The sequence below is a fragment of the Lates calcarifer genome, linkage group LG13 (assembly GCF_001640805.2).
Source record: "Lates calcarifer isolate ASB-BC8 linkage group LG13, TLL_Latcal_v3, whole genome shotgun sequence".
In the NCBI taxonomy this organism is placed as follows: Eukaryota; Metazoa; Chordata; class Actinopteri; family Centropomidae; genus Lates; species Lates calcarifer.
Window position 1 is genome coordinate 9,859,657 of NC_066845.1, and position 24,533 is coordinate 9,884,189.

The 24,533-nt window shown below is 39.5% G+C and overlaps 3 protein-coding genes and 1 non-coding gene across 5 annotated transcripts; 1 reads left to right on the plus strand and 3 right to left on the minus strand.

Moving 5' to 3' along the window:
* Window positions 1–7,902: 7,902 nt before the first annotated feature.
* Window positions 7,903–10,697, minus strand: lg13h2orf68 (linkage group 13 C2orf68 homolog). Of its 2 annotated transcripts, none has more exons than XM_018669457.2 (4): window positions 10,565–10,697; window positions 9,189–9,304; window positions 8,950–9,095; window positions 7,903–8,846 (listed from the first exon to the last, which is right to left on the minus strand). In XM_018669457.2, the coding sequence occupies exons 1-4, from the start codon at window positions 10,666–10,668 to the stop codon at window positions 8,724–8,726; spliced, it is 489 nt and encodes a 162-aa protein (XP_018524973.1). In that variant the 5' UTR covers window positions 10,669–10,697; the 3' UTR covers window positions 7,903–8,723. The 2 variants fall into 2 exon arrangements, with proteins under 2 accessions (XP_018524973.1, XP_018524972.1); XM_018669456.2 differs by lacking the exon at window positions 10,565–10,697 and adding an exon at window positions 10,181–10,539.
* usp39 (ubiquitin specific peptidase 39) lies at window positions 10,666–16,117 on the plus strand. Its single transcript, XM_018669452.2, has 13 exons — window positions 10,666–10,814; window positions 11,129–11,207; window positions 11,307–11,401; window positions 11,485–11,621; window positions 11,763–11,915; window positions 12,007–12,232; window positions 12,352–12,426; window positions 12,589–12,656; window positions 12,887–13,075; window positions 13,366–13,508; window positions 14,673–14,808; window positions 14,964–15,050; window positions 15,839–16,117. The coding sequence occupies exons 1-13, from the start codon at window positions 10,754–10,756 to the stop codon at window positions 15,890–15,892; spliced, it is 1,503 nt and encodes a 500-aa protein (XP_018524968.1). The 5' UTR covers window positions 10,666–10,753; the 3' UTR covers window positions 15,893–16,117.
* An 8-nt stretch (window positions 16,118–16,125) lies between these two features.
* Window positions 16,126–19,902, minus strand: sftpbb (surfactant protein Bb). The gene is made up of 11 exons (XM_018669455.2): window positions 19,735–19,902; window positions 19,464–19,516; window positions 19,029–19,103; window positions 18,658–18,780; window positions 18,426–18,551; window positions 18,239–18,319; window positions 17,955–18,138; window positions 17,698–17,840; window positions 17,312–17,392; window positions 16,922–17,032; window positions 16,126–16,727 (listed from the first exon to the last, which is right to left on the minus strand). Exons 1-11 carry the CDS (start codon window positions 19,784–19,786, stop codon window positions 16,683–16,685), a joined length of 1,074 nt encoding a protein of 357 aa, XP_018524971.1. The 5' UTR covers window positions 19,787–19,902; the 3' UTR covers window positions 16,126–16,682.
* Window positions 19,903–21,532: 1,630 nt separating this feature from the next.
* On the minus strand, window positions 21,533–21,605 carry trnak-cuu (transfer RNA lysine (anticodon CUU)). The gene has a single exon. It is a non-coding gene; the product is annotated as a tRNA-Lys (tRNA).
* Window positions 21,606–24,533: the final 2,928 nt, after the last annotated feature.

The window sequence follows — 24,533 nt, forward strand, 5'->3', positions numbered from 1 at the left end:
CTTGAATGTTCATTGATATATGCAATTCATAATGAGAAAATGGAGATGTAATATTGACCAGAACTACTCATTCAAACTAATCTGTCATGAGTCATGCTGGCTCCAGCCTACAATGCTGTGAAACTAATTTTAGTTTTTTAGCTTTTATTGAAGATATTTTGACGTCATGGTAGAAAAGCACTGGGATACTTGAATGCAACAGAACCAGAAGTGTTATAATACCTGTGGTGAAAGCACAAAACATTACTGAGAAGCCTGCAAAGAGAAATGTTATTCTAACATATAGAATTATGAATCCAAGAGAGTTGAACTTAAAACTCCTGCTGTTTATAATATTTACCTGCCAATAGTCTTATAATTCATCCATGGATAAAATGTCCAGAGCCATTGTAGCGAAGATTTTAGTAAACACTCGACCTGTTTACTTTCTTCCTTTTTAGATTTGTTTTCTGGTGTGTAAGCAAAATTGAAGGTTATCTAAAAAGCTTCCACATTTTGTGTGTAACTGGCAACAAAAAACACCCTGGCCCTCAGAACTGTAGTCTTGGTCTTTTTGACAGTTAAGAACATAACTCAAAACACTAGAAAAGTCCATTCACAGGTCACAATGTAAAAATCCACGATGGCAGGTAGATTTCCCAAGATCTTAAAGCTATGTGTTTTAGTTCTCACAATGAAACAAATTCTCCAAGAGCTGACAGTTAAGCATTCATCAGTTGGGTCATTGCTGGGGCCACAGTGTGTCTTGCCTGAGGGACTAATGAAAGCGTGTTTCAGGCTTGGAGGGTATGTATGTCATATCTTGCTCCTGTACCTGGTGCAGCCTTGAGTGATGCTCACAGCAGAGTTTGACCCCAAACCAAATCCCCCTTCTTATTGGCCTCTGACAGCTGTCTGTACCTAATTTAGAGTGACAAGTGTAATAATGCTGATTAATAGCACGGCCAGCTGCCTTGAAACAGGTAAATCAGCTGTTTGCGCCCCCAGGTGAAATAGTTTTATGATACTCTTGTGAAAATTTAGGTTGCAGTGGAAGATTGAGTTGACCCTTTTGATATCCTGTTTTTCAACAGGCAGCATGAGCATGGTGTTCGTGCAACAGATATTGCCAGTAAATTTGAATGTAATTTTAAATTCAAATTTGAAATGATTTTTTTTAAAAATATGCAGCACTATGTATTTTACTGTTTTCTCAGTAGGATCACCCTCCAACTTACAACACTGTCATAACTGGTAAGTAAAACAGAATAACTATAATAGTGGGGTTTTTCGTATGTGTCAAAATTATGTACCACAACAGTACTGACACCACTCTCTACCACCTAGCATTGCACTCGCTCTTTTACAGTAGGTGTCCTGAACAGCATTTACTATTGCCCCTTACTCACCATAACACCTACAATAGCCCTTTTTGATTCAACATCCACCTTTTAAAAAGGACCGAGGCCAAAACCCTGCCTCCGCCAAATGAGTCAGTCATTAGGCAAGGTGCAGTGCATAAAGGGAGGAGTTAATTTTTACACCAAAGCGTTCAGAACAGTCAGTGGTTACATGATTAAGCATATTTTTTATTTTCTTTTTGTCCCATTGCTTGTGTTTTTATTCAAACGTATAATAACAAATAGTTAGCACATGGCCAATTATTTAGTCAAATAAGGTGTCTGAGCTAAACTAGCATATTTTACTTTCTACATAAGTATTTTCTGTGATCACATCTTAAGAAGGACTTTTAAAGGGAGCTTTAATTGACTGCTTTCAAGAAGGAAATGGGTACCTTTGCCCAAAAAGATGCCATTTACATACCCAGCTAACCTCCTCAGTATTTACCTTCCACTCTACTTAACATTCAGTTTGCAGTGTTAGCAAACTAGTGCATGATTGACTGGATCTGAGTGACCTTTATCTAGATCAACGCAGGAATTCCCATGTGTCAAAGTGAACCTTGAATTGATAGCAGACTTTAGACACAACAGGACAGAAATACTAAACACTGTGACCATTTGTACCTCTCAGAACGTCACCAGGCACATTTGGAACTTTGACACATTGACAATGAAACCCAAGCACAAAGGGATCCTGAATCTTGAAGGCCTTAGTTTTGGCGTAAGTGAGGAACAAAACAGTACAACTGTAAATGTAGATGCAATAAATGGAGCAAATGGCAAACTGTGATAACGTCTCTCAAGTTAGACAAACTGAGAATGTGTGAAGCAGAAGAGGCTTTTTTAAATGAGATGAATAGTTTTATATTTGGTGCTGCCATGTATTGTTCCTACGGAAACCGTTTCACCAGACATACACAAACAGATTCCTGAACAAAAACGGAAATATATGATAACGTAAATGAAATAAAATAACAATAATTAAGAAGGTCATGTGACAGCTGCTACAAAGGCACTGTGAAAACCTGAATTCACACATAAAATAAACACATGATAATGAACAATGCTCAGGGTGTTGATTCAGAGACTGTAAAGCTACCACAGAGAACATTATCTGTAAACCTGGAATTAATGTATTCAATGTCCCCAAGGAGAACTTCCTCACAAAGTTGAAAACAGTTTGTCAAAATTGCAGTGTATCTGATAAGGTCAGGGCAACATAAACAAAGACTTGCTAATCAGAGAAAGATCCATGTTACCTTGGCCACATGGTCACAAAGGCCACAGGGTGAGAACAATGGCTGAGATCAGCTCTGTGAGCAACTAATTTATCTTCTGTTTGCTCAGTTGCATATTGAGTACTCGTTTTAATTGGATCTATCTCTGAGGCCAGGAACATTTTCTGGGAAAATGTGTTTAGCACCAAATGTTCTGAATCTACTCTCCTTCTCTTTAATTCACCGTTCAGGGTCAATGTTGAAATTGTACGAAATTTTGAAATGCATGAATTAAGTTGATTGCTGTGGGGCTCTGGGATTATACTTTGTTTTGGGTCTAAATGTGCTGTTCCCAAGCAAGCCAATTAATAAAATGCTGCTTGTCAAATAAAATTTCAAAACAATTAAGGATACTTGGTGTCCTAATGGACAAGAACAAGAGACATGATGTGTAAATCAAACTGTGTTGTATGGTGTTCAGGTCCACAAGAACAAAACCTTAAAACCCAGCAGATGATTCAATACAGCTCCTTGAGCTTTAACAAAGAGGAATATGTTATACCCCCTCTTAGCCCCAACACAGTATTAAATCTTAGGTAAATCCTGGTAATCTCTGGGCATTTGGAACAGGTCTGGCTGTTGTTCCAACTGTATTTGAAGCTGTAGCAAATGTTACACAATGACAATGATTGGAAAATATCAGCGGATGGTAAAATTACTCAAGACTCAAGATTACTCAGTCTAACTCAGCAGCAATGAAGGCATGAGCAAAACTTCTGCTGCTGGGAACCTTTGTACAACACATCTCAGGTAATGCAAGCACAGGCCAGAGGTCAGTGTTAGTGTTACATTGCTTTTTAACACTTTCTTGTAGTTCTGATGCCAAAATGGATGAAATACAGTGCGTGTGGATAGTGGATATAAGTTTTCGATGTTAGAAAGCTAAACATAAATAAATATGACATGAGAAGATTGTCAGTTCTTTTCCACTTGTTCACACCTGCTGTCAGGAGGAGTTGGAATATCCACTCAGACAAGTCTGGGCAGTTCACACTAGTCAGAGCCTTAGGGGAGTAGTGAAGATAATTTCTATGTTGTAGTGTTCAGTAAAACATCAACCTACACACAAAATACAATGAGAGGAAATGTTAAAATGGGCTGTGTTATTTTGTCTTACCAATGGAATGTCTGTAACTGGTACCAACAAATTCACATCCTGACTGAAGCTCATTCAGTCGGGGAGATTTTAGCGTCAAATCCTGTTCTAGAGAAGGATCTCTGAAGCCTATTCAGTGCTGAATTGTTAATCCAATGGACTTTTCCCACTACAATTAGCTTTGTTATTGTACCACATAAATCCTGCCAGCTTTGTAAATTAATGAGTGGATTTGTGGTTACTGCACCATGAGTTTCGGTGTTATGGAGACCTGCAAGCTTGTATTTCAGGTACTTTTCAGTCCCATGGTGATACCAAAGACTCGGATAAGTTGACACATGGTGACTCAGGTTTGATTGTATTATTACCATTCTTTTTTGTTATATGTTTTATTTTTATAGCACAAACTGTCACTATTTTTTCAGATCTCCAGAGTTATTATACAACAAATATAAAAGGCATGAGAGTTCACTTTTCACATTCTCTCTCTCTCGCCATTTTAGGACCCTGAATAATGTCTGGATGTACCCCATGTCTCTAAAAGCTGGCTGGGCTCATTTTACAAATTACATCACTACAGTTACAGTATATCAAGCTATGAGTAGCATTCATGCTCAAGTAACATCATCAAATTCATAGCTCAGGTCCTGTCTGCTGTTTGGCCACAGCAGCTGTGCATTTCCACAAACACACTGGCTCAGTCAAACGTCTATATTTAACTCTGAATGGTGGTGGTGGTGGTGGTGGGGGCTGTGCTGGGGGTACACTTCCACAGCCTTGAATGGGCAAGATCACTCACTGCTGCACCAGCATTGATGGAAACTGCTACAGCTGAAGTGCACTGAGCTGTAATAATACAAGTCTATGAGTTTCTTCCTCGAGAGCACTGTGCCACCTCACTCACACTACGCTTGGTTTTTTGGTGGTGGTGCTGGTAAAGCCTCAAACCTGGTGATGAGCACAAGCACTGCACTGCTGCGGGCTTTTAGACTGATGTTAAAAAATTATTTTTTGTGGCACTTGGGTGAGGTTTACAGTAGTATATCTTTGTTTCTCTGTAATGAAAAAAAAAAGAGCACAGAGAATTCTTCCCACAACAAAGCTCGCCAACTGTGCCCAGCCCAAACAAAGCACTGTGGACACCTAAACAGAATATGATGTTGAGACCAAATATTGTTGTAGACTGAAAGATAAAGTCTTTGGGTTTAACTTTCTCACACCCAGTGCACACTAACTGGGGTTGTCACAGTGAGAAGGGCAGAGGCGGGTCAGCTGTTTCGTTGAGGTCAGTGGGATTTCTTGGATGGATTGGGTGACAGCTGATGCAACATTTCTAAGACCTTGCTGTTGCACTACTGTACTTTTGCAGAAAATAAAAGCACCTTGTTAATATTGGTGCACTTAAAATTGATGTTTGTTGACCAGAAATTCTCAGAGTGAACAGTGAATAGAACCTATAAACATTATATACATATGCATACATATACAGACATATACATACAATTTTCTTTGATTTTTGTATAGGTAACTACCTAACACATTTTTCAAGGGTGGAATTCAAATTTGTTATTTATGTGTAGACAGTAGCCTTCAGTTTCTTCACACTGCATATGTGTGTGTAATTTAGGTGTGTTGAATAATAAGACTTTATCATCACAACAATCTCCCAGATTGGCAAAGGTTACGTAGGTGTTTCCACGTAGACATTTAAATCAATCAACATCACCGTCACCTCTGCAGTTATGCAACTTTGTTTTCAGTTGCTTGGAGATATTTCAAAATCAGATCTAAACCATTATTAAGACTTTGTTTTGTGAGTTTGTTTTGCCTAACCCAGCCTAAACATCCTCAATTTATTCAGCTGAGAAATGTTAGAGCCACTTACAAAAAGGCCAAGGATGTAGACAAGAGGTAGACATGCTGATCCTATTACAAACTCCAAAATGTGCTTTGTTACACTAGATTATCTTGAGCATATTATCGTAGTTTATTTAAGTTTTGCTGCATAAAAAAAGAAAGAGAAAAAACAAGCAAGTAAAAGAAATTAGAGAGAATTGATGATGCAGGAAGACTAGGACCTCACCATTTTATTTAACTGAAACAAATAACAGAATTAAAACAGGATGTAAATATGCACATTCAGCCATTGAAGTAAACTCTATTAACCAAACAGAGAGAGGGACGGCAGAGTTTGTGTACTTTTGTGTTAAACAATGGCGCAATATTTACAGAAGTATTCAAAAGTACAGTACCTAAATAAATAAATGACAGTGTAATATAAGCCCTGAGAAGGTGGAAGCTCAAACTGCCTGAGTGTTTGCTGTTGAGTAAGAGATTTTTAGAATGGAAATGTGAGCAGGCCTTGAAGGGTTTGGTAAAGGCACTGAGCCTGTATGAGTATTTGAAAATCTATGTAAGCAAAGCATTAGTTCTAATGCAAACATATATTTTTCTTTTTTAAACTTTACAATGGCTACATACTTAGCTTTAGCTTCTCTTAGACTATATGGCAGTTGGTCAGTAAATGAGTACAAAAAGTGAGGTATAGATACAATGTCTAATTTGATTGAAATGTTATATATTACATTTAAATAACAGGTTAGGCAACGTTCAACTCCCAGTCTGCCTGTCACAACAGATTCTCCACTAATTTGCATAGTCTCCTGATTTCAAAACACTGGACAGGTGCTCCCTGGGTGTGAATTCCAAAACTGCAGGTTATGCGTTACATAATTAGTTTACGTGAAACTACAGTAAAGGGGGGGTGGTGTCAAGGCGTGATTTTGATTGGGTCATTTTAAGCCAATTGAAATAAAGTGATACTGGAGATAACCTGGTGAGTGGCAGACTAAGTGGGAACGGGAGTGAGTTTCCCCCCTCGCATAACTTCAGTCACATGCAGACTGAAGGAATGTAAAGTGAGCTGGAGAAGGGCGTTGATGATATAAAGGGGAGTGTCTTTGCTCCACCAATAGCATGGTAGAGCCCACTCCTCCTTGACAAGGCTTTGCATAACACTGGAGACTTGGCCTGCCATGCGGTCTGAGAGTGACGTCAGCATATTTTCATTAATTTATGAAAACAATGAATTAATCTCAAACTATAGAGTGGATCAACAGCTTCTCTGGCCAAATGTCAAGTCAAATGTGTTTTTTTTTCCACTACCGGGGAATGGCTGTGGAACTTCCTTGAGCACAGGGGTGGGAAGATTTGTCTGTTTGATGTGACACCCACACATTTAACCTGTGTGCTGCTGTTGATATCTAAGGGAATGCTACCCTCGTTAAGAATCTTTATTTCCTTACCTCTATGTCAAGGGGCAGTTGGGTCAATGTTTGTGATCTACTGCTTGACATCCCTTACAACAACCTTATTGTAGGCGACAGACTTTTCTGATGTGATACTGAGATGTAAAGTCAGCGGCAGCTCCACAAACAATGTTGTACTGGATTTTTGAAGGCATAAAATGCAGTTTTGCTCATACACAGTGTGTAGCACTGCAAACTTTGAAATCTACACCTCTGAACTGGACCTTTATCTAAGAGTTCAGCCCAGTTTAGGACACAAAAGACAGTAACAGCTTATCTTGCATATTAAGTCAAAGAGCTGCTCATTATCAATTTTGTCCACCAGCAACCCTACAAATCCAAGGTTAAGTTTAGCATAGTCTTTAAATTATTTTTTAAATGTATTATTTTATTTATTTGGCAGGGGATTATGTTTTTATGAGGTAGCTGGCAGGAGAGAAATGACAGGAAATAAGAGGAGAGAGAGATCTATCAGAATGCTACAGATCTCCAGCTTTTCTTTCAGGTACATAAAAAAAAGATTGAAAATAAAAAATTTGTTGTCTTCTAAGTGGAAATGGTACTATATAGTCTCTGCAGTCTATAGCCTGTTTCTACAGATAAAATGCACTGCCACTGTGCACCTACATGAGAAAATCTAATTTGACAGAGGCTCATGTAAAGTAGAAGCAGACAGGAATGCAGAGTGACAAACTGATTCATACTGCCACCTGCTGAAAACATGGTGATGCCTTCATCAGTCAGCTGAAGCTGATATTATATGTATTCCTAACAATGTATAGGAGTGATCAGTGTCTCACAGATTTGAGTTTATATAAAACATGAAGACAATAAGAAAACCACATTCACATTTTATGGCTGTTCAATTCCACAAGTGCACATTCAGACACATTTGAACAGTAATAAATGTTTTATATGTATATGGCATTGTATATGTAAAGAGATGTGTCCTCAAAAAATATTACAGTATCAAAAATAAAAGTCTTTCAATAAGCCAAAATAAATTAAAATACGACAAAACACAGTTGCCACACAAACACATTATCATGGCTACATCCATTAAACTCTTCAACTAAATAAAAAACAAAACTCACATTTCTAAACATAAGATCACTGACAGACTGACAGATGTTCTGTTCAAAACAATTTACCAAAAAAAAAAAAAAATCTTATAAATCTTTAGAAAAACTAGATTTTTGTAAACACAAGAAAAACAGAACATGCTCAATGAAATGGGAAGGTTAACAGCGCTCTGTCAAAAGAGTACCTGCTCCTTTCTGGTTTTAACTGTTAGAAACAACATAACTTTATAGGTCCAGTCAACTTGAAGGAGTTACAATGTGTTATGAATCAGGATTATGAGGTAACAGTACAAGGTGAGTAAAATGTAGTAAACATGAACATGACAGTCAACTCTCAACCTCTCAACCATACTGTCTATGGTAAGTGCTGTTCCTTCTCCTTTAACAACAGCTTGATTCTGGTACAACACATTGGATCTCTGCTGACAGTCACTGTACAGGATCCAGTTCCTCATTATGCCTCTGACACCGTCAAAAGCATTAATGCTTTGGAGGAGCACCGAACTGCAAATGAAATATTATTCCACAGGCCTTTGCTTGCAGCCCCTTTGCCATCACTTGGTAGCTTTTGATATCATTCAGCGTTTGTCCCGTCTTTTGTCCATTTCCTTTTGAATCCGAGCCTCCAGAGCTGCCCTCATGGATGAATCCAAGATGTTCTTTTCTGCAACACGCTCCACTACCTTCTCAGGCTTATCATTCTTGAGAAACAGAGAGAACATTAGATAATTGAGACCAAATGAAACTAAAGTAGACCAACACACACAAAAAGCCAGGAAATGAGGCAAAGGGATGCACATTCACCTTGTGCACGAGGAAGGACGTAATGGCACCAGAGTCCGCCTGATAGTCAAGCCAGAAGAGTTCAGTCCCATGGGTCTCTGTCTCAGTGCTTGACCCACTCTCGTTCCACTCTTCAGCCTCAGCACCGGCCCCTGGCTCTGATCCATCTGGAAAATGCACATACATATATTCTCTTTACTCTGTGTAGTGGAAGTTCTATCATCAACATGAAACCCAACAAGAGGGCACATCAATCTTACATCTTCGCCGTGGATGGTACACTTGGATGTCAGGTCGACGGGGTCGTCTAGGAGTTGTGGTGTGCCTCCGCCGCTGGAGTTCTTTGGCTTGCTTCACCTCTTTATCATAGTCATCTCTTGAAGAGAGAGGGAATGAAACTTTTGTTATTGCTTTGAAAGGTATATTACACCACAAGCTTGCTGAACACATGTACTGCAAATCATTTCCGACCAAACCTGGTTAGTCAAGTGAGAGCAAGTAGGTCATGTTCTTGTTTTGCTCTGCATAAGGATGACTAAGTTCATATTCTGATTCCCTGATGTAAGCAAAATTTAATAAGGCTGAGCTTGAGTGTACACATCAATTCTGCTTCATTTTACATTTAGTGTATTGTAGAGATAGTATTTTAGAACTTTACTGAAATGCATTTCAAAACCTAAATGAATTTTGGTTTTCTCAAGTACATTTACATATTCATGCTGTGTCAATGTTGTGCAACAAAGGTTAATATTACATTTGTAGTCTTAACACAATCCTACAATTTGATACAAGTACCAGTCAGCAGAGATAACAAAATCAATAAGAAGGTAAAATTTACTTCATTAGAGTGTCTCTTGGAGATCCTGTCGTAAAGACATGAAAAGCTGAATTACCTAGCCTGTTCTTTGATAGCTGAATCTGACTACAATATGGGGCACTGATTCGCCCCTAACAATACTAAAAATACTCTGCAAGTAGATTTGTTTTTCAACAAGCAGTTACATTTTGTCTCCTGTGTCCTAAACCAAGGATAAGTTTGACCAATAGGCCTGTGCGACTTTTGCTTATATTCATTTTAGGCATAACATGATATGAATATATTATTATCTGCTCTGCCAGGTAACTTTTCTTCACCATCAGAACAACTTCTTTTAAAAAGAGAAAAGTGCACATGCTGCCCCATATATTGTGGCTGGATGTTGTGAACTAGGTAGCATGCTAACTGCTAGCTAACGGTAGCTGAGGAAATCACCTAGCAATCTGGTTCCTCCGGATATGGTGCAGGAAGCCGTGGCTCATATCCAAACGGCCCCCAGGTTTGTATTTCAGCTCATGCCCTTCATCGTCTCTCAAAATATCCATTTCAACAGACAGTTCCAATATGATGACAGTATTTATGTGCTAATGATGCTACTGATTGCAACAACCCTCAATCAAAGCACTGACAAAAAGCTATATGCTAACTAATGGTAATATGTTGTCCAACTGCAACACTCCCGGCGTTTATAAATGAGTACTAACCAAAAACAATATTTCTTTCAAAAAGGAAATTTACAAAACGCATAAAAACAACAATGACTGACATAATATTCAATAAAACAGCAGGTTACATTGCAAAAAAACTGAGACTTATCACATTGATTTTAGCACTGGGCAGCTCTCGATGTAGCTCCTAACTCCGGAATAGGTTTTTGTCCATTTGCTGACTGGGACATACAAACACCGCGAGTTTCGACGCATACGGCGTATGACCCATTCATCTAATCCAAATAAAGTTGTGGCTTCTCTGTTGTTTTGACATTAAGCTTGCAGGCTAACCGCTGCGATGGTTTCTCTGAAACGAGAAAGAGAAGTTGATGTGGACGACGATGACAGCGATGACGGGGGTACGTTTATTTAGTTCTAACGTATGTCCTACGTTCAGTTAGCTGGTAGCTATGCTACTGGTAGACATCTGAAAGTGCGTTCGATTTTTATCATGGGTTGGCCCAACTATACAGAGGCGGCTCAGTTAATATCTCTGGTGTGTGGTTTTAAACTGCTGAAACAAAGCCCCGCCCTTTCAGCGCACCTTGTGTTTCAAAACCAACATCTAACAAAACTAAAAGCTAGGTTAGCTACGTGTTTAGCTAGCTTTCATCCTATTGATTGAACATAAACTGTACTGACTCTAATCTGTATGTTTCCCTTCGTGTTGTAGTGGCAGCCAAAATAGGACGAGGGCGTGTAGTAGAAGACCGAAGAAGCCGCCATTGCCCTTATCTTGACACCATAAACAGGCAAGATAAAGTTGAATGTACACAGCTGATAGGGCTAAATGCTAGTTAGCCCGGTCCTCCTCCATAGCTGATGCCCAATTTTGTCTGTTAATCCTTCAGGAGTGTGCTGGACTTTGACTTTGAGAAGCTCTGCTCCATCTCTCTCTCCCACATCAACGTCTACGCCTGCCTTATATGTGGGAAATACTTTCAAGGTAGATGAATTATCTGACATTTAAACCAGGATTAAACATGGTGGTTGTGTGAGAATAATTTATTCACGTGTGCTCCCTTGCAGGTAGAGGTCTTAAGTCCCATGCCTACACTCACAGTGTACAATTTACCCATCACGTGTTCCTCAATCTGCACACTCTCAAGTTTTACTGTCTGCCAGACAACTATGAGATCATTGACTCTTCACTAGAAGACATCACTGTAAGTAAAACCATGGGGGTCTGTTCTGCTCATTTGTTAAAATGCTGTTGCAATTAAATTTGGAATTGATATTTCATGTTCAGTCGGTATTTCCAAATTCTATTTTTTGTCTGTAATGTGTTAACACTTCTTTTTCTACAGTATGTGCTAAAGCCAACTTTCACCAAGCAGCACATCGCAGGGCTGGACAAGCAGGGTAAACTGTACCGCGCTTACGATGGTACGACATACCTGCCAGGCATTGTCGGGCTCAACAACATCAAAGCCAATGACTACGCTAATGTGGTGTTACAGGTATGATTATCTGCCACAGTGGACATTATCTGGATTAAGTCATAAACTTTTTAATAATACCCGCTGTTTTATATTTGATTCTTCTTCCTAGGCTTTTTCCAATGTTCCACCTTTGCGAAACTACTTCCTGGAAGAGGAAAACTATAGAGGAATCCGCAGGCCACCGGGGGACATCATGTTCCTCTTGGTGCAGAGGTTTGGTGAGCTGATGCGAAAACTCTGGAATCCAAGAAACTTCAAGGCCCACGTGTCTCCCCATGAGATGCTGCAGGCTGTGGTGCTGTGCAGCAAGAAGAACTTCCAAATTACTAAGCAAGGTAAGATTTATGTTGCAACACATATTACAGTACAAGAACAGAGGATTCACATTACATAGGGTTTTAACACGTTGATAACTGTAGGCTGTGGTCCTGATTGATTGTTTTCTGTTCCGTAGGAGATGCTGTGGACTTCATGACATGGTTCTTGAATGCTCTGCATGGTGCTTTGGGAGGCACAAAGAAAAAATCATGTGAGTATTAGGAAAATTAAAGAGGTTTTATCTGTAATTGTTAGATCATAATGTACATAACCAATGGGTATTTGACATGTTAATAATGTATTTTTGCTTTTTTTCTCCAGGGCTTATATTTACAACATTAATCTCTGTCCTCATGTCTTTCTTCCATTATAGCAATCATTACAAAAGCATTTCAAGGCTCCATGCGGATCTTCTCCAAGAAACTTCCACACCCTGATTTAGTAAGTTTGCTGCTTGTATTTGAACTTGAACCATATGAATCAAGTTACTAATGTTGAAGCAAAGGGCGAGGGAGACAATATTCATTTTTCACATGCCCACTAATGTACCTCTCCTAAACCAGTCATTTAGTGTTTAACTGTGTAGCTACTTTTGTCAACCCCTGTGAAAACATATTTTTTTAACAGAATCTGCATGGTGTTTTTTTTTTTTTTTCATGTTCATTTTCCAGCCACAAGAGGAGAAAGAGGCATTGCTTATGACAGAAGAGTACCAGGAACAGATGTCTGAGTCCACCTTCCTGTTTCTGACACTTGACCTCCCAACAGCTCCACTGTACAAGGATGAGAAGGAGCAGCTTATCATCCCGCAGGTCCCTCTCTTCAACATCCTGGGAAAGTTCAATGGTAGCACAGAGAAGGTAAAGTTTCCCTCACATCCTGTTGTCTTTCTTGTAATCAAGTGCAAAATAAAAACATTGCAAACAGTGGCAGTGTTACTATACAGCTATCTTTACTAAAATGATTTTCTGGAAAAAGGCTGGATTGTAATGTTTTGACATATACTCATACCTAAAGCAAAGTGTGTAATCTCTGCAGCAACTTCATTCAGATGCCAGATATTATTTATAATATATATTATATTAATATTATAATATGTATAATTCAAACATAATACCTCTGCACACTCTTCTATCTCATTTATATGCAGGAATACAAAACCTACAAAGAGAATTTTCTCAAAAGGTTCCAGCTGACCAAACTGCCACCGTACCTCATTTTTTGCATCAAAAGATTCACCAAGAACAACTTCTTTGTGGAAAAGAATCCAACGATTGTCAACTTCCCCATCACGTAAGTGCTGTACATACAGTGCTACGTGAAAGTATGTGATCCCCTCAAGCAGTTTAGATTTTTCTGGTGCTTTACCATGATTTTCTAATTTTATCATCATTTTATAAACTAATTGTCAGGTTTATGTTTGTCAATTGCATGTACTTGATTAGAGAGAATTTTGTGAGTAGCCAGAAAAACTGTGTGAAACATGGAATTAGTGCAAAAGTAGTCCAGTGAACTCACAGCTTCACTGGTAAAATCAAGCAGGTAGTAGATTGGAGTGAAACACATTTGGGTGCTCAATCAATTAAGCAGGCCAATCAAGAGGGACATCCTTAGGAAAGGGTTTGGGCAGCACTGATTAAAAGAGAGAGGAAACCAACCAAAGCACTATAGTACAATGCTGAGAGGAAAGGAGACATCCAAGGACATCAGTAAGAAGGTAGTGACAGCCCATCAGTCTGGGGAAAGCTAGACCATCTCCAAAAGATTCCAGCTCCATCCATCCACTGTACGATAGATCATTTACAAGAGGAGGGCATTCAACATGCAAGATAACAATGCAAAGCATTCCAGCAAAACTACCAAGGATTGGTTTAAGAGAAAGAAGATTCATACTCTGGAAATCCAGACCTCAATCCCATAGAAATGTTGTGGGTAGGGCTGAAGCAGGTGGTACATGCCAGATGTGAGTTGTACAATGAGGAGTGAGCAAAAATCCCTAAAAGAAGAGAGTGGTTAGTGGTTACAGAAGATATATACTTATACTTATCATATACTTTTGCACATGGCAAAATTCTTTGTCTTTGTGAGATAAATCACCATTGTTGAATGAATAATGAAAATACATCTCCTTTTTTTGTATGTTTTCCTTATTTAGAATGTCTGCTTTATTTGGATGTACATTTAATAGGGTTATTTTATTTTTTTTACAAAAACAATGACTATGTCTAGAGGGTTCATAAACTTTCAAGCAGCGCTGTATACTGTAAGATGAAGTACAAAGGCTTTTATTCAGAGTGCCTGAAGCAACCATGAAGTGCATGTTGACAACAGTGATGAAAGGTTATTATTGTTGTTCATTGTAACTCTCTTGAGGAATGAAGCCAAGGTTGTGTTTATCTTGTCCTCATGTATAAATATGGACTCATTCATGTTATTACTTTGTATTTGCTTCAACAGGAATGTAGACCTTCGTGAGTACTTGACAGAAGAAGCTCAAGCTACAGAGAAGAACACAACTTATGACCTCGTCGCCAACATAGTGCATGATGGGAAACCCACTGAGGGAGCATACAGAATACATGTTCTGCATCATGTAGGTCACAGGCAAATATTTCTGAAATGGGTCTGATTTCTTGTAACAAACAAACCTAACAAATGCATGAAATTGTGTTAATGGGTTGGTGTTTATGGATTTGTGTTAATGTAGTCACTGACCAGATGTTACAATGTCTCTTTGTGTTTAATCAGGGGACTGGGAAGTGGTATGAGATGCAGGACCTGCAGGTGATCGACATTCTCCCCCAGATGATCACACTTTCAGAGGCCTACATCCAGGCAAGTCCTCCTGCTCGGTTTTTGTGTGTATGTGTTGGAAAATGTAAATGTTGCAGAGCCTTGGCTCCGTACGTCTTTGTGCAACATGAAACAACATAAAAAATTCATCACCTTTCATCTGGTGGCATTTACAGCACACTCGTATGTCTCAGTTCTTAGAGGCAAATGTACATTACAACAGACAGTTCCATCTTCTGATTATGGCATGAACTGTTTTTGGTGTATTTATCTTCTAATGCTTTGGAGCAATAGTAGTGATGAAATAAAAAATAAAAATGGACAGTATTACTCTTTACAACATGCATTTCCAGTCGTACACATAAAAACATTACTTAAAATCTGCATTTTTTATTTATTCTGTACATGAATTTAACTGTTGTACAATAACCGTTTTGTAAAGATATTCATATAAAAACAAATATTAATTAATTTTTCTTACTATTAAATAAAGAGCCAGGTCATGCCTCCCTGAAGAGCTGCTGGGGAGATTTTAATTAATCTGGTGTTTCAGCAGTGATATTTGGGGATTTCACAGGCTTTGTCCTCTACTGAGAACAAACTTAGCAGGGGACTAATCCTTGTTATTTCTTAGTAAAAAATGTCAAAGGTAATGATGCAGAGTATTAAGACAAAGTATTAGGAATTTTAGTGTGAAGATGTTGTTAGCAGCTTTCAAAAACCTGTATTAGCTGAATCTTATTTCATATCAGATCAAAGTTTAGGAGCCCTAGATTATGCATAGTGCTCATTTTGATAATACAGTAATTGTTTTTTTTTCTCTATTCTAGATCTGGAAGAGACAAGAGAGTGACAATGACACAAACAACCACACAGGGGTGTGAGTGAGGCAGGATTTTCTTCAGAGTGAATGGCCACAACTGTTGTCACCAGTTGGGGAAATGAACCTGGTATTTAACAACAGAATATAGTATGAGAGTGACGAGAGAGCATCAGGACTTTTTCCTTTACAGCCACAAAAAAAGCAAATAAATGTAAATGTTGACATGTTTTTTTCACAGTTTAATCTTTTTACTATGTGGAAGTTTCTAAATAAACAAACTCCAGGACACGCGTCTCTATCTGTATGTTGAATTTTAATGACAAACCTTTGATTTAATTTAGTTTTGAATGTGGGTTTTTGCATCACAGATCACAGAACAGCAATAACACAACATGATAAGAAGCTTTGCAGTCAAGTTGAGTCGTCAATTGTCCAAATTGTCTTTAATACATACTGAGAGTTCATCTTGCAGCTAACATATGGACGGACAAAGGTTTTTTGCCATTTTTTTACATTCATAGTGACATACACACGTACATGTACTGTACAGACTAACGCTTCACAAAACTGTTCACTACTGCAGAAATTGATGTTTCAGACTGAATCCCAGCCCCAGTCTTGTGACACATGACTTCATTACTTCATGCAAACTGCAATATTTATTAATAATATTTATGGATGATTTATTGAAATAGCATAGGGGGTGAATAATTTACCCCAAAAGTGAAAAAACATTCAGTGCATTACATTTATAAAACATTTACCTGCTGATCAGTGTAATAATGTGTAAAAAGAAAGTAGCTGTTTGTGTACACGTATCTTCAAAGTTGCAGTCAGTTTGGCAGTTTGGTTCAGTCAGTCTTCTTCCACATGAATTTCTCACAGAAGGCCTGGTTCTGCAAAGAGAACAAAAAAAACAAACAAACTAGAATTACATTGCTATTTTAGACTATCAAGCTTTACTGTTGAGGTCAGTGTTGGGGAGAACAGACTAGATTACTGTAGGTAGCCAGTACAGCTAAGTTTCTGATGATGGGACTAACCTCTGCATCACTTTTATCAGTTAAATTTGGCAAAAACTTGAACTTACGCCACACTTCTGAGCAGTTTCAATGTCTTTGCACCAGTAGCTTGGACCCCAAGTACAACGATTCTTTCCCAGTGGCTCCAACTTCTTCGAGGCAACACACAGATCTGCTCTCTGCAGGACAGATGGGGAAAAAACATCCTGAGAGTCTGCACCAGACTAAAGAATGACATGATATAAATCAACTAATCATTGTGCATTTTTTAGACACCAAAAGATGCGTTCTGCCACAAGTTATGGTACAATTCATATCTTCCTGCGATGAACTGGTGATCAGTCCAAGACAACTCATATCAGTCAGTGTGTTTTCGATATACAATATGAGTTTCCTTTTTGTCCCCCTACTGAGATAGGTCGTTGTATGTATGACTTTATTTAAAAGCTTATTCTTACCTCACAGGCATGTGGAACATCCATCTGGTTTCCCAAAACCTCCTGCAGTCGGGAGCCATAGATTCGGGTGAACGCCTCACACTGAAAAGAGCATGAGGGTTACTTCACTTTATTTCATGCAAAGTGACAAAGATTTTTCTGAGTCTACCTGATTAAAACCTGCTTAGATCAATTTACTGGGGCCTCTCAGTTAAAGCAATAAATAATGTAAAAGCATGTAAACAGGACATATAGAGGCATGAGCTAAAATCAGCTGAGTAACTACATAACAGTGTGGACACAAACAAAATATGTTTGCTGACTGAGCTTTACAGTTATTTGTGAGGGGTTCTGTTGGATGGGAGTACTTAGGGATATTTAGCATTAGTAGGAGCTGAGGGTCAGACCTTAGGGATGGCGTTGGGGTGATGCACACACACAGTCTGCAGGAAAGAGGAAGTCTGAGGTTCAGTAGCGTTGAGACCCAGGTACAGTCGGCTCAGCACAGCTAGCGTGCGGCACGACTCGCAGTCCGAGGGGAGGAACACCTCTGGGAAATCAGTAGAGCTTTAACTTGGTGACAGGGAGGCGGGGAGTGTGAGGTTAAGGTTTAACCTATAAGCAAATGATGGCAAAATGTATTTGTGGCGGATGTGTGACTGACCTGGAAGAGGCTGCTCGTTGAACAAGCACAGGTGCAAGAGAGTACATATTGTGTGAGGTGCAGCGGATGATAAGAGGAATTCGACTATCTGTACGCCATATTTGCTGACAAAATCATCACACTGGTCCTTGTAGCTCTGAGGTATGAGATCACAGACCTCTCCCATGAGCTTCATTAAAGCATCCTGCAGGTCAAGACAGAGAAGATGGTGACATTTACACGATGTGATGTATAGTGAGGGATATGTGCCTTAAGTAACAGCTATATTGTGACACAAACCTCACCTCAGTCATATTTTGGGGGAGCAGGGTTTCCAGCTTCCTCATGATAAACAAACACAGGGAGCATACTGGGCTGAACTGCTCCTAGAGAGAGGATCAGCTGATAAGTGGGCCATTTATAATAATATAATTTAAAAAAAAATCACTTCAACTTTCATTTTGTATTACACTTCTGCTTTCTCATACTAACATGACTGCTGAGGGCTGTGTCGACTGCAGAGCTAGATATGTCTTTAACAGTCAGGTGGTGGGGAAGACGTTCTTCCTCCTTGTGAGCAGCACAAAGTCCAAAAACCACACAGATCTCCCCCGGTTTCTACAAAATAATACATGACCTGACATTAAAAGTCATCTCTGAAGGCAGTAGTGTTTGTTGTATTTCCATGTGTCTAAAAAGAAGAAGAAATAGAGGCTAAACTCACCAGGTGACCAGGTGTTTGCTGCAGGACTTTGGGCAAATACGCCTTCACCTGTGAGTCACACTCTGACGCCTGTTCTGTTGGGAGGCTCTGGCAGAGAGCATGCAGGGTTTCATATACAGTCTCCTGCAAAGGCACAGTAGTTAGTGGATTGTATATGCTTTACCAAAGATACTGTGTGTCTTCTTGTGTTGAAAATGGTGAAATGTGTTTTTCTACACAAATAGAATTTTAGGTTTAAGTTTTTAAGATATTAAAAGAGATCTCAGCTGCTGGGTGTGGCTGCCAGTTTCCAATTCCATAAAGTACAGTACAGTAAAGCGAAGTGAAAGTAAAATGAAACTGCGCAGTGAGTGAATTGCCAACATCCTCACCTTGGTATCTCTGCTGGAAATCATGTTGGTGGACAGCTGGATGATCTGGCTGCATTCTGAGCAGATGTCCAATGTCTGACAGGGAGAAGCCACAGTGAGATAATTATTTAAGCCTGACCACAGTCACGTCAACATAATTCAAACATAAAGAAAGACTTGTCAGTGTTTTGCTTCAGGATGTGCACTTTTTAAGAAAAGTGTGAAGAAATGTTTGTTGCTGAAGCCAAACAACTGTAGGTGGTACTCTAATAAATGCAAAAGACTTTTAAAACAATTATTATTTCAAATAAACATTAATGTGCAAAAACAGGATGTGAATGAGACTAACACAGTTTAGTGAGTGTAAGAAAGTAAATCAAAGTATGTATAAACATAGTTGCATATATTAGTTTGATCTGACAGAACTGTGATATAAGAAATAAAGGTCAGGATTACCAGAGATTTCTGTTTGATCAATGACAAAGGGTCTATGACGAACCTGGAGTCTCCTTTAAATTCCCAGACACAAAGAGAAACATTACACACAGTCAAAATTTTAACGGTACAACATTTTAAATATACAGGCGTTGGCCAGAATATCTGCGCAGTGATTGTATGTCATACACCCCACAATAACAACCTGATCCACGAGAGCAGAATTAATGGCGACCGGTCGGGCGACAGTGAAGCAGACATTAAAGTCGTTGTCATTAAACCATCATCTTACCGGGACACAGAGACGCCGCGAGGATCACCAGCACAAGCCCAGATGTTAACATGGCTATGGAGGGGAACAAAACGATGTGAGGCGCAGATGATTTTGATTATAATAACATCAGTGCGGCTGTTCGGGTCGCACCGGAAATAATAGGCTGATCGTCTCACCCAATCAGATCGGTAGATGTAGAGCGCAGGCGTTCTAAATAAACAAAAATAACTCTAGGGTAATAATCAATTGGGCCATTATAGACTGCTGCTGTAAATCTCTTTATACCTCCACTGCAATGTTTCATAAATATAAACTGACCTCCAGCCTGCGATCACGAGATACCTAGTCTATACTATTCTAAATGTATTAATCCTAACAAAAAAACAAAAAAAAAAAAAAAACAAAAACAAAAACAAAAACAAAAAAAAAAAAAAAAAAAAAAAAACAAACAAAAAAAACCCAACTGATATAACGTAGGCTGTATAGGCTCTGTATATGTAGATAAAGTATTTACTTACTTAGAGGCTAATTCCTTCCTGCTCATACTTGGAGTTTGGTAAGACCTATACTGTGTGTCCACCATAAATTGTTTGTGGTCTGTAAGCAAAGAGGAGTGTGCCTGGATTCATTTTTAAAAATTCTTTTACTGAAATAAAGTTCACAACTCATATTTCAAAATAACAGTTCATGTAGGTTTCTGACGTGACCAGTAGATGGCAGCAGAGCAGAGGAAACACGCGTTGATCTATTTTGCCCCACGGATGATCTAATAGTATATCAATGCTGTGGCTTAAGAAACTAAGTTGAATAGAGCCACATGCTTATTTATGTAGAGAGATTTATGTAGCCAAGAATTGAAGGTTCTGTTTGTCATGTGACATGTGTACTCAAATGTAATGTTGAGACTCATTGTGGCAGAAAAATACGAATTAGAAAAAGAATGAAGGCCTACAGAGCACAACACAAGAGGGCGCCACTCTGTAGGGTTTACAGAGTTCAACATTCTGTCAGTCTGATGAGAGAAGTCTTCTCTGAGCCCCTTTGTTTTGGACTACAGGGGCTGGAACGATGAGGTGGTGAGGATCCCATATTATCCCACCAGCTCTGGCTCTGCACCCTCTGTACAGCTCTACAGTCCCGAACAATGTAATTTCTGTACAAGGTAGCGTGTTTTCCACAGCACCAGAATAGATGGTCTTTAGGATCCCCTGAGGAACTGTCTGAGGTGGTCTGTGTGTAGACCATGTAGGATTCTTGGAGATGTGGACTCAGGGTGTATAGTCCCTCTGCTACTTCCTCCATAAATCTACAACCAGCTTCATGGTTTTGCTGACATTTATCTCAATCCTCAGTTCTGTGGTATGCTGTGCTTGTTGAACCTTCAGTTTATTTGCAAGAGTGACTGAAGGCCTCTTTATTAGTGAGTATGTGCAATACATCAATGACAGAATGTTATGAAAACAGAAAATATACAGATGCAATCATCTGTGAAATATTATGCAATCCAACACAATAGACTCTATGAAAGCTGTGTCCTTTATCCAGTTCTCCGTGATGTAACAGCTTCTGGAGAGCCTTGTTTACTCTGCTGGTCAAAAGTTTTATAACATCCCATTTTTTTCAGTTTTCTGTAACAAAACTAAAAAAAAAAAGTGTAACAATTGGAAGCAGCCTTACAGTGCAGTTATTGCACCATCAAAGTGCACTTTTTCTGTGTTACTCTGAAATGATCGTTGGTGTTTTCACTTATGGTCAATATAAACTGACTTGTCTGTTGAACATTTCTAACAACTAACCCTTCATCTAAAAGCTCTTCCGCCCAACGTGGGGCTCGAACCCACGACCCTGAGATTAAGAGTCTCATGCTCTACCGACTGAGCTAGCCGGGCCACAAACCCCTATGAATCATATCCCATCAAAACAGAAAAGTTTGCTCACATGACACATTTATCATTAAGCTTAGGTTACTCTTCAGGAGATTATCTATAATTCTAAAGAGCTGCATAACAAGCTTTTGACATTGACAGTGTTACAAGAATGAGACCCTTTGGTAAAACGTCTGTCAGGAGTGGGATTTGAATTTTGGACACTCTTTGTTCAGAAAGGAGTCAAGGAGTCCTCAGTACCGGAGCCCGCTCACCATGGTGATTAAGTGAATCCCTTTTTGGGCAAACAACCTTGTCTTTCTGATAAGTGAATTCTGAGATAGTAATGATTCTCGCCACCAATATTTTGGGTGTGTTGTGACCATAGATAGACCATAGATATATAAAGATTCTTTATAAATTTCTTTTTAAAGAGTCTTTATATACAGTCTATGGTTGTGAGAGAGTGTAACAGAGTAAAAATTACAATTGGAAAAATTGATTGATGAAATCCAAGGTCCCTACAACCACCTCAGCTGGGAGAAGCAACTAAATTCTAAAAAAAAAAAGAGAGAGAAAGAGAGATTCAGTCAAGCTACACAAAAGGGAAAAAGAAAGGTGTTTAAAGCAGACTGGAAAGCATTTGCTTATTGGCCTAAGGAAAACAAAAGGCAGGGACAGAATCTATGCCTCAAACTAGACCCTGATCTGGACTTGGCTCCACCCAGAAGAAGGCCAGCCATGAAGGTCAGTGCTCCGGACCTGGAGGAGGGGAATTCAATTTAATTCAATTCAGTTTTATTTATATAGCACTGAATCACAACAAAAGTTATCTCAAGGCACTTTTCATATAGAGCAGGTCCAGACCGTACTCACCCAATAACCCCCTGGGGAGTGCACCTGAAAGACCATTTTATCAACAGCATCAAACAAGAGAAAAATTCCTGGATGAGAAAGGGCGCGGGAGCAGAGGAAGAGGAAGGGGCTGTGGAGAATCAGACGCCTGCTTCAGGTGTGGCAAGACGGGTCACTGGGCCAAAGACTGTCCTGACAACGGGGACAACAAAGGCAAGACTAGTGCTGGAGCTGGGGCCAGTGAGGGATGCATCTGGTTCTGATGCAGAGATTGAGACCAAGACAGCAAATCACCCCAAACAACTGATAAGTGAAAATGCACGCACACACACACACACACACACACACACACACACACACAATGACACAGAATTAGAGACACATAACACACAACAGCTCCTTTTGCAAGCCATTCAACATCTTGAGTCTCTCAAGGGACTGACAATGATTTTGAGGAGAAATGGGGCCAGGATAAACACACATTTAAACTTAACTGGTTATACTGGTCTGATGATCACTCTGCTGTATCAGTTACTCTGTCTAACCAATCTTGTCACATTTTATTCAGGGTGCAACAGGGACCTTGGACAAGAGCATGTAATGAGGAAAGAAACATCAGACCCTGGTATAGATTTCCATTTGTGTTTAAGTGACTGAACTGTTGAGCTCATTCCAGACACAGATTTTCACACAACCCCCAAGGTAAAGGATCCATTTTGATTTGTTTCATGAATGCTACAATTTTGTGAATGATATCTCTGAAATTCCTGAGTTAAATCAGGTGCTATCTTGTTTGTGGGTGAAACACTAATATGATGTAGGACGGATCAAAGGCGCCGAACCATTTGTGATCACACAAAAACTCAAATTGGCTAGAGACAAAACAGTCAATATCTACACAGACAGCAGATAAGCATGGGGAGTGGTGCATGATTTTTCTTAACATCCACTGGGCAACCTACTGCCCACCATACTTTGGTTGCTGAGCTTCTTGATGCTGTCCTCCATCTCACACAGGTTCCTATCTACAAATGTGAAGCACACACTAACAAGTATGATTTTGTTTCACTGGGGAATGCCAGAGCAGAGGCTGCAGCGAAAGTAGTTGCAAAACAAAAACAGACTTTTTAATGTTTTACCATTTTCTGACTCACTACTAATACTCACAGCTGATTTGCAGGAACTGCAGGCCTGAACCACCCAGGAAGAGAGACTCGCTTGGAAGAAAGCAGGCTGCTCTTTCACTGACAAAGTAAAGGGAAACCTTGTTTACCCAAATACCTGTTCCTTCATTAGGCAAAAAAACTGAGTATGATGACTAAAAAAGGATTCTTTAACTTCTCCCAATTTTTTTTTTTTGCAATTTTGCTACTACAAATGTGGGCAGAGGCACTTGAACGCCACAGAGTGCATATCCACCTCCACAAAAACCAATGGAAGAAGAAACAAGAACGGCCTCAGCCCCTTTGAGATCCTCTTTGCATGGCTGACGGAGACAGGGATTGGGCCTGTTGAAAGACCCCTATGAAATGCGTTATTGTGCAAACCTGTCCTCTGTGCTTTCTGATATTCACAAACAGGCAAAGGACGCTCTCCCAAAGGCCACAGAACAAAAACTGCACCACATGGTTACTGGATCATAGTGAAAGACCTGAGGAGGAAGAACTAGAAAGCACGCCAGTGGAACGGGCCCCACCACATTCTCCTCACCATGTTCTGAGTTCACTCAGAACCCAACAAAGCCTGAGGAAAACTCCTGGTATGCAGTAGTCATGGCTGCAACCAGGAAAATCACTAACAAGAGTGTCTGCACACAACTTCCTCACAGGGTTGGTGCATTGATACTTGTGACACTACGCCCACTTAATGTTTCAGAGGTCCCAGGGGTAATGGTAGCCTTCACCCTGAATGCTCCCTATCAAGAGACAGCTGTGGGAGACCTGACTGAGGAATTGAAGGGGTGCAACATCAGCATTGTGAACTACAGGGGTTCAACTGCCAGATTCTGGAACATGACTTGACATAACAGGGAGTCCACCAACCTGTTATGACAACGAACCCCACTGCTCAACGAGGTACTGTTTGTTTCACTAGGAA

Excerpts from the sequence above, each read along its gene's own strand:
- sftpbb (XM_018669455.2), bottom strand. The coding sequence starts at position 19,786 with ATGTTAACATCTGGGCTTGTGCTGGTGATCCTCGCGGCGTCTCTGTGT. Across the intron at positions 17,393-17,697 it reads ACCCCAACGCCATCCCTAAG|TGTGAGGCGTTCACCCGAAT; the intron begins GTCTGACCCTCA and ends TGCTCTTTTCAG. Across the intron at positions 16,728-16,921 it reads AAACTGCTCAGAAGTGTGGC|AACCAGGCCTTCTGTGAGAA; the intron begins GTAAGTTCAAGT and ends TTCTCTTTGCAG.
- usp39 (XM_018669452.2), top strand. The coding sequence starts at position 10,754 with ATGGTTTCTCTGAAACGAGAAAGAGAAGTTGATGTGGACGACGATGAC. Across the intron at positions 12,657-12,886 it reads AACTTCCACACCCTGATTTA|CCACAAGAGGAGAAAGAGGC; the intron begins GTAAGTTTGCTG and ends TTCATTTTCCAG. Across the intron at positions 13,076-13,365 it reads TCAATGGTAGCACAGAGAAG|GAATACAAAACCTACAAAGA; the intron begins GTAAAGTTTCCC and ends ATTTATATGCAG.
- lg13h2orf68 (XM_018669456.2), bottom strand. The coding sequence starts at position 10,290 with ATGGATATTTTGAGAGACGATGAAGGGCATGAGCTGAAATACAAACCT. Across the intron at positions 9,096-9,188 it reads GTACCATCCACGGCGAAGAT|ATGGATCAGAGCCAGGGGCC; the intron begins GTAAGATTGATG and ends TGCATTTTCCAG. Across the intron at positions 8,847-8,949 it reads CGTCCTTCCTCGTGCACAAG|AATGATAAGCCTGAGAAGGT; the intron begins GTGAATGTGCAT and ends CTGTTTCTCAAG.